Here is a 15,712-nt window from a genome sequence, read left to right as displayed (position 1 = left end):
TAAAATTTGATTTAACTCCGTACCAGCTGATGCCATTTCAGTAAGAAATGATTGAAAAATAACAGGGCTTTCTTATGGACTTAATTTTTGTTTTTCTTAAACGATATCCAGCGTGCCGTCCAAAACCAAAAGCGTTGTTTGAGACCTAGTCGATTTTTTTTAATGTTAACAGACACAGGTCACATAAAAATAATAATAGGTTTTCTGAGACCTTACGTAACAGGACCCACCCAGAAAATTCTTTTTTTTTTTTTTTTTTAAATCCTCTAGATATTGAAAGTGCATTAAAACAAATGTATTGGTAGCAATTAACGATGCATGTATTGCACATTTGTTTGCAGTTAACTTATCGATATAAATTATAAAATAGTTTCTTCAATTAATTACACAACTAATAAATAAATTGATTGTTCATTGAATTGTTTGTACTTTTTGTTACACAATATTTTTAAACAAATACAATTTCATATTAGAGGAGTTAACTTTCCGTAATTTTAAAAAAACAAATTTCAAATAATTCCAACGGTAAATGAACAACATTAAAGTCTAAAATGAATCGCTAATTTTGTTCGCATTAATTATTCATTTAAAAAAATCTATTACAAAAACAATAGTAGGTAAATTAACAATATTAAAAATGAAAGCTCTGATCTTATATTAGACTTAATTACTGCTTAATTATTGACATATAAGATTACTATAACTATATAGATTAGAAAGCGTCACTTACCAGTAATCCATCCAAGTAGAGCGATGGAAATGATCCTGCTAAAAACACTCACAGACACCGTCCCCATGTTTGGTTTATATAGTATTATTTGTCACAACCAATTTCTAGCCCATTTACACGGCACGGATTTATTTACCTTACATATTTTATAGATTTTTCTTTTACTTTTTTATTTCAACACGTCATCGTTGAGTTGGGTCTCTTTTGATGTCACCTGTAACAAAGAAACCAATTTTTACTATCGTTCAAAGAACCGGCCTTTGCATTTATAAAATATAAATGTGGTGAATTGGAGTCGGACACGCGCACAGGTTGTTCTGGCTTTTGAAAAGTGTGCGTAATTTAAATTCAAAATTCATTTATTCCAAGTAGGGCTAAGTCAAAGTCAAAGTCAAAAATATCTTAAGTCAAATCTGGATGGCACTTCTGACAAAAAGAATATATATTTAAATACATATATATATATATATATATATATAAATACGTACACTTGGAAATTCTTTCTAAGCATTTTTGAAACGTTAAGTTAATCTGTTTGTAGTGTCTCTACCACAGGTTCGGCCGGCGGATTCTAAAGAGAAGAAGAAGCTAGAAATAAACTAAGCAGATTGCTCTTTTCCAACATCATTTTACAGGTTAACAATCATTTTGCGCATAAAGATGGCGGTACATAATACGAGTAAGTTTATTTATAATTGTGTAGCGTTATCTAATCTTAATAAAAATTAAAATATAATAATATTATTTATATTTTTTTCTCGATTTCTACGCGACATCGCACCGGAACACTAAATCGCTTAGTAGCACGTCTTTGTCGGTATGGTGGTAACTAGCCACGGCCAAAGCATCCCACTTGTTTGTATTTAGTTACCACCACCAATTATACAGTCGTTCACATTCACAAAGCATTTTTGACGAGTTGAACGAGTTGTAAAATGGAAAGAGTCTTTAAGTAAATAGGTTACCACATTTAATAAAAATTAAGCATAGATTGCTACACTCCGCGAAAAGCAGAGAATCTGTATGGTGTAATTTATAATTTCTTCCATTCTTATACTACACACCAAACAGATCTTCGGCAATGTACCCTGATTTTATTCTTAATTTTTTATAACATACTAGCGTACCCAGCCCGCTTCGCCGTGCTAGATTTTGCTTTATTTCATTTAAACAATAAACTTACATCATTAAATTTTTAATTTAAGTCTCATAATATATTAAATCATTTATTTCTCTCCGTATTCATTCTCTTCTATTCTCTTCTCGAGCGGGTGAAGATCATTATCTACACCCATGTACATCCAACAATAGAATATCATCATAGTAAATAAAAGCTGTATTTGACAGTTTCACAGTTCAAAAATAGGAGTGCTCCGATCGTCACCAAACTTTACAGGATTACTCGCCAGGTCAATCCGAAGATTCCCTAAAAGTTTCATTGAAATGTGTCCAGCCGTTTTGGAGCGTATACGGAACATACCCACACACTTTCTCTTTTATATATATAATTAGCAGAGAATTAGTCTTGACTAGTCATGTTTGGGGGCGTGGCCTACTCGGACGATGCCGTGGCGTGAGGCAAGCGGACTTGGAGGGGCGCGCGGGGTACAAGGCTGCCCATGCCAAACGGAGCTCCGAAGATCGTTTAGCAGCTTGCAAAAGCTGCAAAAAAAATTCATGCGCATGGCCACCAACTGCCCGTGGTTCGTGCGCAACTCTGACCTTCATAGGGATCTAGACCTCCCTACGATAGCTAGTTATTTCAAACGGCTCTCTAAAAGTTACTTTAAGAGAACCGAGTCTCATCCCAACCCGTTAGTGGTGAAGGCGTGTTCTTACACGCCCAATCCAAATGTCAATCCTAATAGGAGACGACCCAGACACGTCCTTGACGACCCCGACGACGACATAACGACGGACAACGCTCCCTATGCTAGGGCTTTAGGGCTACACACCGATGACACAATTACAACGACACAGCGTCTTCGCCGGCGAAGACGAGGTCCCCGATTTCTTACGTCACCCGGACGTGGACACAATCCACGGCCACGGGGACGTACGGACTAATCACCGTCCGATCAGTCCTCCAAATTCCGACGTCCGCCTAAGCCGAGGTCCGAGTCTCGCAGGAGACGCCCCTAGGTAGACGTCACCCCGATATTCCTCGAGCCCTGGGGCTCAAAACCCTTAATCAGGCGACGCTACGCGCTCGCCCCGACCCACCGGTGACGCTGTTCACCCGTAACCCGTAAGGTTCACAGCTACTAACATTTCGAATTCACAGACACACACACACACACGGAGCTCAGTTCGGCTTCAGCACCAGAGATAGACGGACGTTTTAGTTAATTGCTGTCCATTTGCATAATCATTTCATAAAGTGTTTCTTAAGTTGATAATTATTAATTGTTTTCTTAAATTTTTGTTTATTAATTGTTTTTTTTTTAGTTAAAATAAATCGTAATTGTTACTATATAGATTATGGAATTCCGCAAAGTAACGCCTGCTTCAATGCAATAGGTCACCGCAATCAACAAAGATAGAAAATGAGTCGCGCGTGATGCCTCTTAGGTTAGGGGAACCCTAAAAAATAAATAAAAAAGATTCGCAGGCTTAGGTATCAAAGGAAAATATTAGACGTTTCCATTAAATTTTCTAAATTGGCGTTGACATTGACCAGCGAATATCATAAGCAGATACCATATTATTATTATTATAAAATAGCTCTTGCCCACTTGCTTTAATTTTTTGTTTTCACTGTTAGTTAGCTCTTGACTGCAATCTCACGTGGTGATAAACGATGACGCAGTCTAAGATGGTAGCGGGCTAACCTGTTAGGGAGTATGGTTGTCATTCCCCTAGTAGAATTCTACGCGACATCGCACCGGAACACTTAATCGCTTAGCGGCACGTTTTTGATGGTAGGGTGGTAACAAACCACGGCCGAAGCCTCCCATCAGTATTAGTCGCGAAAACGGTTTCTGTACGTTCTTAATTCTGTGGTGGAGAATTCCCAGGCATGCAGTTTTCCTCACAAGTTTTCCTTTACCACTGGGTGGTCGTGAAGTGATATTTAATTGCTTACAACGCACATAACTTACAAATGTCAAAGTGCGTTCTGGGATTCGAACTCGGCCCCCCGAAAGTTAAGGCGAAGCCCTAACCACTGTACTGTCACTGCTCCCACATGATGTAGATAACTACATAGAAAAAAATTGTGATATCATTTCTTTCAATTTCATAAAAAGTAATATTGTATAGGTATAAAAATCTGTAATTTATAGATCAGCGTTGACGCGTGACGCTGGAAATGATCGATGGAGCGAGATTTTACCTACATAAAGATGATATTATTTCACGACCTCCCAGTGACTAATATTCTCTTTTCCCCTGTAATAAGCGTAAGCTTGTATTAAGATGACCAGTCACTACACAGTACTCTTAAGATGTATGACTTTGACGTCACGATTAGCAAAATTTGTTTTCACCTTTAAAGCAAGTGATGTTTTAATTAGGTACTTAAAACGCACATAACTTAGAAAAGTTAGAGGTGAACCCACAACAGCAACTCGGCCCACGAAGGTGAAGTCGAGCTCCTACCAAATGCGCTATCACCGCAACGAAATAAGAAAACAATTTTTTGACAAAAAACAACTTGACTTTGTAATAAAACTAATAAGCAAGAACTAAATATTTTCTGCGGCATTTTAAGTCGGTGCCAAGTAAAATGCAAACATTTACTACGTAAAGATCATATACTTTATGATTACTCACTCACTCACGACTCACTATCAGCCGGGGCCTATTGGCCCCGGCTGATAGTGAGTCGTGAGTTGGCAACGAACTACCGACGCGAACGCCGTTAATCCGAGCAAAGAAAGGCATTATTGTTCTAATGTAACCAATATCTAACAACCAAGTTAATTCGACACGGTGAAGTTTGGTGAAGTGTGTGAGACGAGTATACCCAACATCAGCAACAGAAGGGAAACGTTGCATCCAGACGGCATTGCGTCTCCTCCTTTCAAATCAGCGGCGAACTAACCAACGGAAACCCGGTCTGGATCGCCTCGGTACAACCGGTAAGTAACTGCCCTTTGTCTAGACCAGTTTATCATCAAAATCAGAATCTGTCCGTTATATCGGTGGAAGATCAGCCTAACGATCGCGTTCCAAACCCAGTGTCATCATCGGATCTCAACGACAAGATCCGTGTGGTCACATACTTCGTGTTCTTTTTTATAATATAGAAGCAAGGAAAATATTTATTTCTAATTATTTGTTCTTCATCTATCTATATATATATATATATATATATATATATATATATATATATATATATATATATATATATATATATATATATATATTTTTTTTATTTATTGTTCAAAATAAAAGTAACAAATATTTGTCCAACATAATTTTCCATCCCCTTAGAAACTATGTGTTTATGGTGGGGATGGCGGGTTCGTAAGTATATATCTTAAAAAAAAAAAGAAAAAATTATTCAACTACTTAATCTTAATGTAAAAATATTTAGACAATCTTAATCAAACAGTGGCATTTTTGAACTATTAGCTAAAAAATGTCTTTTACAATTTCTTAAAAATATATGTTTTTTTCCATTTACACATTGCAAAGCAGGTGGGAGATCTTCAAATATTTTGGCTGATATGTATTTATAATTCCTTCTTCCGTACACATTATTGTACGGAACTCTGCACTGGCAATAATTTACAATATGTGAATAATTCATGGCATTCCTTTGAATATTTTAGTTTGATTTGTTTAGGTACTATGGTTTTTAACACTTTTAGTTGTAAGTTGTATATTCGGGTAATATATGTTTTATATATTCTACCATAACTTAAAATTCAAAAAAATTCAAAATTCAAAATTCATTTATTTCAAGTAGGCCTAATACAAGCACTTTTGAAACGTCAAGTCTGTCCGTGTGTAGTGACTCTACCACCGGTTCGGAAGGCAGATTCTACCGAGAAGAAGCCGGCAAGAAACTCAGCAATTGCTCTTTTCCAACATCAAAAATTTACATTTTATATTTTAACATTCATTTTTCTATCTTGTGAGAGATGAAAGCGGAGCCGGATGCTTCCAAGCAACCTTGTCATTAAGAAACTCATCAATTGTATAATAACCTCGCTGTAATAAATGTGTTTTAACACATTCTTTAAACTTATGGATTGGTAGGTCCAAAATTACCTTAACTACTCAGACCGTATCCAATTATTGAGTCTGCTAGTGCCAAGTACAGTAATCTCAGCGTCTTGTAAGGAAGTTTATATTTGAGTATGTATAACCTACTTAATATAGCTCGCAAATATAGTTTATATGGGGTTGCAAATTAAAACGAAAGTCAATTTTGAGACCAATATACATATGCTCCTCAACAATATCTATATAGGTACAAATGCAATTTTGTATCCTGCCGTGCAAGCAGTCGTGCGCATGCGCAACTATATGAGCTTTATATTCTGCTTTATTGTGTGCAGAATGAATATGCATGGCCTTCGTTTTTTTTAATATTTATCACCAGCCCTCAATCGTGCGCCCATTTGCATAGGGTGTCGAAGTTGGCTTGCATCATGCCATATATAAAAGGCAAAGACGACTGAATGAATGACTGACTGACTGACTGATCTATCAACGTACAGCTCTAACCACTTGACGGAACGGGCTGAAATTTGCACACAAATAGTTATTACAACGTAGGCATCCGCTAGGAAAGGATTTTCGAAAATTCAAACCTTAAGAGGGTTAAACAGGGGATGAAAGTTTGTATAAAATCCTTCATTGACCAATTTATTTTTCAAGTTGAATCCATGAAGCTTTGATTTTAGGTTTTCGATTAAAAATAAAGAAATACGTGTTTCACAAATTTTAAAAATTCCAGCTACAAAGTCATCAAATAGGAGATTAAATCATATTATAAAAGTCATCATCATATAATTGAAAGTTTCTAATTTATTAATTAATTTACCTTCATATTTTTCTATTAGCAGCAAGACATTTATTTAATCTTTGTAGTTAAAATTTACCAAATTAAAAATTTAACTTAACGTGAGCGGGCAAAAGCTAGTATTCAACTATTTAGACAGAGTTTTGAACTAACATACATTAAAAAAAATACAAAAGAATTGAGAACCCCTTTGAGAACATCCTTTTTTGTAAGTCGGTTAAAAAACACTCACCCTTTTTAATTTAAAAAAACAGTTAAAACAAGACAAAACTATTTGTCTAACACATACATATATCTCTTTTCAAGTTAAAGTATGAATATAGACAGAGACCACCAAATAGATCTCAGCCCGAGAGTTCCAATACGTGGCGTTATAAACGTCGCCCTACTTATCACTACAAATAAAATAAATCCCTAATAGATAAAATGATGATCCGAAAAAGGTCTTCAAACATGTACCCAATTTATCTACCGAACCGTATCCTGTCCATCCGTCACTGTCTATCAATTGAAAAACGTCTCCGCCGGTCGGGGGAGCTATTTAATTAACTTTTCCGGGGACATTATGACCGGTTTATACCCGGATTTTATGCCCGGGTCGGGTATTGTGCCGACATAATATCGGTTGGCTTATTGTCGATAGAGTACGACTTCGATATCCTCAGTCAAGTGGAAGATTGGTACGTAACAGTGACGCTGTTTGTGATTGCATATTGGCAGAGAGTACGTTGCAAATGTAAAAGTCATGCTTTTTTATTCCACTACAAGTTAGCCCTTGACTACAATCTCACAGTCTAGGATGGTAGCGGGCTAACCTGATAGGGAGTATGGTAATAAACCCCTAATCGGTTTCTACGCTACATCGCACCGGAACACTAAATTGCTTAGCGGCCCGTCTTTGTTTGTAGGGTCAAGTAGTAGTAGTAGTAACAAGCCACGGCCAACGCCTCCCACCAGACAAGAACAGAGAAAATTCATAAATTGTAAATTCCCAAATTGTTGCTTCCGGGAATCGAACACGACCTCCTACTTAACTTCACAGCGCTCACCGTTGCGCTAAAGAGGACGTGTGCTTTAATGACTGCATATGTCGATCCTCCTAACGCAATGCCTACAGTTACTTTGACCTTTTTCAGTCAAGTTTTATAGATAATGCAACAAATGTAACGGTAGTAAAAAGTATATCTTATAAAGCACCCACTCGAACATGCAATTCAACAAACAACAAACCTCTTAGTTCGAAATTTGAACTTTATCTTCCACCGGACCAAATAAAAGACTGCTCACCGCTGCAAATTCATGATAGATAACTATCTGAAACTTCCAGTGCCGAACCCATTCTTACTGTGCCCCGTAACCTCTTAATCTGTCCAATAAAAGTTCGCGATCATTCCCGATAAAAAACATTATCGGACCGATATTTCAAAAGGAAATCGCCTGAATCACTTCATATCTTGCCCTCGGGCCGGCATTAATGGATTGCTCCCAACCTCGAATAGATTTTAATTTGATGTCAATCCCCGTGCTCAGTGCTCAGAATAATCCGTTATAATTCGATAATATAGGTTCAGGGGACTTTAATATCAAGACTCATTGTTAGACTGAATTCTATTGATATTGCTTCGTTTTGTGAGCAAATACGGAGTAGCCTTCTTGTATACATCCTCAATCAAGACATAAACAATATAAATCCCTATCCCTACTAATATTATAAATGTCAATGTAAGTTTGTTTGTTACGCTTTCAAGCAAAAACTACTAAACCGATCCTCATGAAACTTTGTACACATATTCTTGGAAGTGTTAGAAGTAATATAGAATATTTGACGGCCGACTGGCGCAGTGGGCAGCGACCCTGCTTTCTGAGTCCTAGGCCGTGGGTTCGATTCCCACAACTGGAAAATGTTTGTGTGATGAGCATAAGTATTTTTCAGTGTCTGGGTGTTTATATGTATTTTCTAAGTATTTATGTATATATAATTCATAAAAATATTCATCAGTCATCTTAGTACCCATAACACAAGCTACGCTTACTTTGGGGCTAGGTGGCGATGTGTGTATTGTCATAGTATATTTATTTATTTATATTTATTTAGAATACTTTTTATCCCGACATTAAGCTCGGTTCCTTTGGGAGAGGGGATGAGTGTTTGACGATTTTACACCATAACTCCGACAAATTATAACCGATTTAAATATTTACTTCTGTACTATAGAGGTTATAACATGTGTTTTATTTTGCTCAAACTATGGTTGGAGATAGAGAACAGAACTCCTCAACGGACAGCAGCAAATCCCACATTTACTGCTTAGCGATACTGAATATTTTAAATTTTTTAGATCTTCAACCAAATTTAATGCCACATCAAAAAACCGAATCAAGCGCAGACGAAGTCGCGGGCAACAGCTAGTAAATGACGGCCGACTGGCGCAGTGGGCAGCGACCCTGCTTTCTGAGTCCAAGGCCGTGGGTTCGATTCCCACAACTGGAAAATGTTTGTGTGATGAGCAAAAGTGTTTTTCAGTGTCTGGGTGTTTATATGTATTTTCTAAGTATTTATTTATATATAATTCCTAAAAATATTCATCAGTCATCTTAGTACCCATAACACAAGCTACGCTTACTTTGGGGCTAGGTGGCGATGTGTGTATTGTCGTAGTATATTTATTTATTATTTATTTATTTAAATAAATAAATGTGCGAGTAATACAATTCACACATTGCCATCCAGTCCCAAAGTAAGCTTGTGTTACGGGTACTAAGATGACTGATGACTATATTCATGAATAATATACATAAATAATAAATAAACAAATAAATACATATACTACGACAATACACACATCGCTATCCAGCCACAAAGTAAGCGTAGCTTGTGTTATGGAAACTATGGAATATTTTTATGAATAAAATATACATAAATACTTATAATATACAGAAAAACACACAGACACTGAAAAACACTTATGTTCATCACACAAACATTTTCCAGTTGTGGGAATCGAACCCACGGCCTTGGACTCAGAAAGCAGGGTCGCTGCCCACTGCGCCAGTCGGCCGTCAAAAAGTGTAGATAGAGAGTTGAAGGCTTACAGAATTAGATAAAAGACTAAGTGGGCCACTTAATTTAAGGTAAGGTGAAGGGATGAATAATGGTGATGTCATTGACACATTCGCATCCTAATTCTCAGCTTATAAATGTCGCATTTCTAGACACAGGCCTCTTCTCTCATAGGAGAAAGAGATTATCCCTAATGATTTTAACAGCGTAAAGCAGGCTTGTTGGATAAAGAGATAGAACTTAATGATATCACTTTGGTAATGTTAGCGAGTATGACCTAGAACTTATCAGTACTTCGATGCACGGAGATGGACACCTATTCCTTAACAATGTGCTTGTCCTAAAAATGTTTAGTCCGATTTGGAAATCGAACCGAGAACCTTGAATCCGCAGTCGAGAATGCTAACCACTTCACCAACGAGGCACATTCATATATAACTTACAAAAACGAGAATTTCGAACATAAAGGTGTATCGTAAATAACATTTCGCATCGTATAGTTTCAAGATACCATTAAAAATCGGAGTGCAATAATATTTTCCAATTGTAATGTGTCAGAAACCGCAGAGTTGGCGCAAAAAGTGTATTTTAAATGTGTGATACTGTCAGTGGCAACGCGTTGCGTGCAGGTCGGTTTGGTGCCACCATTGCGGACAATACCCAGTTTTTTCTGTAATTATGATATAACCGATTTCGGGAAACAATAAAAGTTTACTTCTTGTAAGCTTAAAAAATAAACTTGGTAAATTTTCCCCGTGTACTAGGAAGTTTGAGAACGCGATTTATCTATTGGGTTTATGTATAACGTTAAATCTTTGATTTAGATCAGGAATATTATTATATATTTATGATATATTATTATTGTTTATGGTTTAGAGTCATTTAGCGGGCAATGGAGAGAGCTTTGCTTGCAGTAATGCTGATTACCAAAACAAAAATTAAGAGATCGGAGGATTTCGGCTGTGTTGGTAAAAACCACCTACGAGGTGGAAATACTACATAAAACAGCAGCCAGTCAAAGCCTAGGGTGTGGAATTCTGTCAAGTAATGGACGTCCTATAGTCTACAGGCCTTTTTGGAAGGCGTCACTAGGACAACTCCAAAAAAAGATACATCCATTTGGAGAAATGATTATAAGTTTCAAATAGTATTAAGTTTTGTTTTATTTATTATTTTTTTTTTTTAAATATTCATATTTTATTTAAGGGCCTTAATTCTGTTGCCGTATTATTCCGTAACCCCATTATACCTTAAACGGCATAGCTGAGCGTTATGGTTATCGGTATTTTTTTTATCACAGTTTTGTACATTTGCTTCGCTAGTACACTCTAAAAAAAGAAAGCCAACTAAGAGAGATTTTCTCTTAGTTGACGTTATATAAATTATAACAATTATGATAATAAACATAACAACAAAAGCTAGCTAGTTATAGCAGCAAGTTCATTATAGATTGAGCTAACAATGTAGGTGTGTTCATTGATTCTAACAAATAAATACGTTGTTTCTATTATTATTTACTTCTTTGTATGATTAGATCATTTTTAATTATTTAGCTTAAACAAGTACGTAAATTGAATCAGTTAAGAATATGCCTTAGTTAAGTAACAATAATAGGAGCAATACAGTTGCCCAGTCCATTGAATTATGATAAACAATCATTATCATCTTATTTGATGTATCTATGTTCTTGTTAGGCTCGTATGGAATCAAGATGCTTGATCAAAACAATCACTATCTTGTTAGGAATAACCAATTTTTTTTTAGAGTGTAGTTTAGTAATCCAAAAAAAATATTTTAAAACATAATCTTTCATTTATTATGAATATTCTACTTTAGAATAGTTTCTCGAAGTAACGGTGCAGCAAATGACAATAATTAATATTTTAAGCGTTCACCATAAAACGTGAAAATGGGAAAAAGTTTTTGAGCTAGCATCATTCCGCGGGTGTAAAATGAGACGTGCGCGGGGTCCATTCACTGTTTTTGGGCACAATGCACTGCATACAATAATGGCTGAATGAAGATTTTGTATATTCTAAATTCAATGGTACCAACGTATATCTGATGCTTGAGTAATAATTGATAATAAACTAAATATTATTAGGAATTGATCGAAATCCAACCAAGGGTATCGTATAAGCATAGAGTAAGGATAGACATAAACAGGTTTCTAGAAAATGCAATCGATTGGTAAGTCCAGAGACTTAAATTAGAGTTCATAAATTAGTGTCATCTGCATATCGTCTGCGTAAGGTACAGGGTTCATTTGTGGGATTGAGTATACGCTTTTATAATATGATTCCTAAGGTGATTTTGGACCTGCCAATGCAAAAGTTTAAAGAATTTGTTAAAACACATTTATTACAGCGAGGTTATTATACAATTGATGATTTTTTTAATGACAAGGTTGCTTGGAAGCATCCGGCTCCGCTTTCAGCTCTCACGAGATAGAAAAATGAATGTTAAAATGCAAAATGTAAATTGTTGATGTTGGAAAAGAGCAACTGCTGAGTTTCTTGCCGGCTTCTTCTCGGTAGAATCTGCCTTCCGAACCGGTGGTAGAATCACTACAAACAGACAGACTTGACGTTTCAAAAGTGCTTATATTAGGCCTACTTGAAATAAATGAATTTTGAATTTTGAATTTTGACTTGTAGTGCAAGGACTCTTACTGGCATCTGTAGTAAGGGACTTACACGGTCGCGATGATATCTAGACAACGTCGGCATTTACCACGTGATAAAAGACGTCGAACTACTGTATGTTTTCGTTAAACTGTGATGTAAATGTGATATTATAGTAGCTATGTATATCCGATATTTGAGTAAAATAAACTAAGTGAAGGATTTATCGGGAATCCATTTCGGTAGTCGGACGCTATCGGGATCTCAGGAGGGTTGCCGGCTGCGTACAACTGATACGCTATAAATCAGTTCTGTATTAAACTGTATCTCGAGGAGGCTAATGATACCGACGTTTTATTTATAAGTTATTTATTAGATCATCCGTTATCGTCTTCTCCTTTTCTACGACATGATTAAATTTTTAGTTGTAGGTATTAGTTACATAGGCTTTTTTTAAAAAAAAAAAAAGTTAAATAATAAATAAATATACTACGACAATACACACATCGCCATCTAGCCTCAAAGTAAGCGTAGCTTGTGTTATGGGTACCTGATGAATATTTTTATGAATAATATACATAAATACTTAGAAAATATAGATAAACACCCAGACACTGAAAAATATTCATGCTCATCACACAATACAGATTCTCCTACTTTTCGCGGAGCAAAGCAAATTAAGCTTAATTTTCATAATATATCATGGAATTCCACAAGGAATGCCTGCTTCTATCCAAAATTTTGTATAGTATATGTTCTAGGACTTAATGTCGCCAAAAATAAGTGCGTATAAAGTTATAAAGAATACACGCTTAATTATCGCTTTTATTCAATTCAATCCAATTCAGTTTACTTCATTTATTTGCACAAAACATCGTATACGGCCGACTGGCGCAGTGGGCAGCGACCCTGATTTCTGAGTCCAAGGTCGTGGGTTCGATTCCCACAACTGAAAAATGTTTGTGTAGTATATGCCTTTTACATCAGTCTTATAGCGACTGTAGCGCCATCTAGTAGGAAACATTGCAGTCTCGATCTACTTTTTCTAAGGTCCATATTACAATGAGATAAGTTTGAAACAAGAGATGAAAAATGGCTTTTTTTTATAATTTTATAATTTGTATTAGTTTTTTTACCTACACTTGGAGGAATTTTATGAATTTACGAGTAAAATGCATATAAAAAATTTCAGAACCGACGGGATTTCAACCTGCGACTCTGTACTATGTGTTTTTAACCTACACTTGGAGGAATTGATAATTGCACAATTTTCAGGTAATTGTGGAATTATCAACATAGATAGAACCTCAAAAATGGTGTGAAAACTGCTCTCGGTATTTGAAAAAAAAACATGCAGTCAAAATGCACTCTTAACGGTACCTACCTAACATTAATTTAACTACAATACGGGCTGCACTTTTATAAATACGCTCAAACACTCCATATCTATGCGGGATATACGAGTATTAAAGTTATATGCGGTTCCGCGGCTTACCTGACCGCGGTTTAACATTCTTGGCTCCCACCCAAGGCTTTTAAAGCTAGACTTTCACATCTTTTACATCGCCACAAAGGTTGCTAATTCTGGGAAAACGATGACTGCACTTTCGGGGAACATTTTTATTTCGGCGTACTGAATTTTTGAATATATTTTGTACGAGGGATATTAGCATTTAATGTTTTTTTAAAATTGTATATATGCGCTAGCGGATGATCGCAACTTCGTCTGCGTCGAATTTCTCATATCTCGAAATATTAGCCAAGGTCAAAGTAACATATTACTTTATAAAAATAGACATATAGATGGCACTTTTGATGCGTTGATTAAGTATATGCAGAATGTGTACATAGCAGTGAGTAGTGACGGCGATAACTACATTCGGAAACTTCAAACTAAAGCTACGAGGGTTCCAAACGCACCCTGGTCTAAGAAGAAGCCAACAATAAACTTAGCCGGTTTTTTTTTGTTATCACCATCTGACATTGTCATTTGAAAATATTTCAGAAGCATACTGGTTAAAGCAATTGTTCACACCCAAGCTTTTTTTATCGATAACCTACTCCTTTATACTATAATAGGATTAAAGAAATGTCCTTAAAGCTTTCTTAATTACAAACTTTGAATTGAAATTACAAATTTTTTACAGTGCCTTCACGTAGAAAATCACAGAGATCATTTCAACTAACTAACAAACTTCTTTTTCTTTTGTATTGGATTTCATTTTTTTTTTAATTTTTTTGGTTCGTTCGTTAGGGAAGACTAAATTTTTACGATGTGCACGCGTACCGTCACAAAAAACCAACACCCTGAAGTTAGCTATAGTCTACATTTCAGTTTTCAAAAAAGGTTTGACATTGTACACTTTCAATTGTCAAAGTCTGCGGGCTCATTCCGGTGATAAATTTTTTTATTATATGAATTTTTAATAATGCGTTATAATAAAACTTTCAACGTATTAAATACCTTTTTTCTATTGATGATTATCTTGTTACGTCAAAGAAGTATAACTTTTAACCCGTGTACATAAGCGTGTAAGTACACAAGGGTTTTTTTTTTTCAAAAAAAGTATTTGTGTTTCGTCTTCGTGACAACGGCTTCTTTAAAAATCATCAACAAGGTGTTTTTTTATCTAACCCCTAACGAGATTAAACTGATGTCAAAGTCGTGTATTAGTGAAATAGGTCAAGTGGATCGCGTTTAATGAAAGAGCAAGCGTTTACCGCCGTTGCCACTGCTGCAAATAAATTAGCTAACGACGTTGTTTGTAACTGAACGAAGGCAATAATTCCTAATTAGTTCTTTCTGGCGACAATTAGTCGCGTTCCCACTCCTGTATATTGGCAACGCAGCGTCGTTTTTCACCAGAGTTTCGCCATTTCACTCTCTTAAGTTAATTAACAAGTTTGTTTATTAAGTTTGAAAGAATAACAAGATTAGCTTAAAATAGATTTATCATCATCATCACATATACCCATTACCGACCCACTACAGGGCACGGGTCTCCCCCCACAATGAGAAGGGGCTGGCCTTAGTCCACCACGCTGGCGCAGTGCGGATTGGTGGACTCTACACACACTCACTTCACCGTTGAAGCTAATGATATTTTACATGCTTAAAATGCACATAACTTAGAAATGTTAGAGGTGATGGGATTCGAACTCGGCACCCCGAAAGAAAAACAATCGATTTATGCTGCATATATAGTATATGAAAGGATTTTTGAAATATGTTTATAGATAATCTATCTGACCTTATCACGATGATAACTAGCCACCGCCGAAGCCTTCCACGAAGCCAGATCAGAATTTAAAAACTCTTA

At 36.0% G+C, this 15,712-nt stretch overlaps 1 protein-coding gene across 1 annotated transcript in view; it reads left to right on the top strand.

Moving 5' to 3' along the window:
- The first annotated feature begins 2,293 nt into the window (after positions 1–2,293).
- Positions 2,294–15,712, top strand: part of LOC120626035 (ionotropic receptor 40a) — a 127,989-nt gene continuing 114,570 nt past the window's right edge. Inside the window, exons 1-2 of the mRNA XM_039893315.1 lie at positions 2,294–2,732; positions 2,840–2,978. Coding sequence (XP_039749249.1) covers positions 2,294–2,732; positions 2,840–2,978 — 578 coding nt within the window. The remainder of the gene's footprint in view (positions 2,733–2,839; positions 2,979–15,712) is intronic.

Source organism: Pararge aegeria, chromosome 8 (assembly GCF_905163445.1).
Source record: "Pararge aegeria chromosome 8, ilParAegt1.1, whole genome shotgun sequence".
In the NCBI taxonomy this organism is placed as follows: domain Eukaryota; kingdom Metazoa; phylum Arthropoda; class Insecta; order Lepidoptera; family Nymphalidae; genus Pararge; species Pararge aegeria.
Note: the sequence above shows the minus strand (reverse complement) of the source record. Positions and strands in the feature narration are given on the sequence as shown.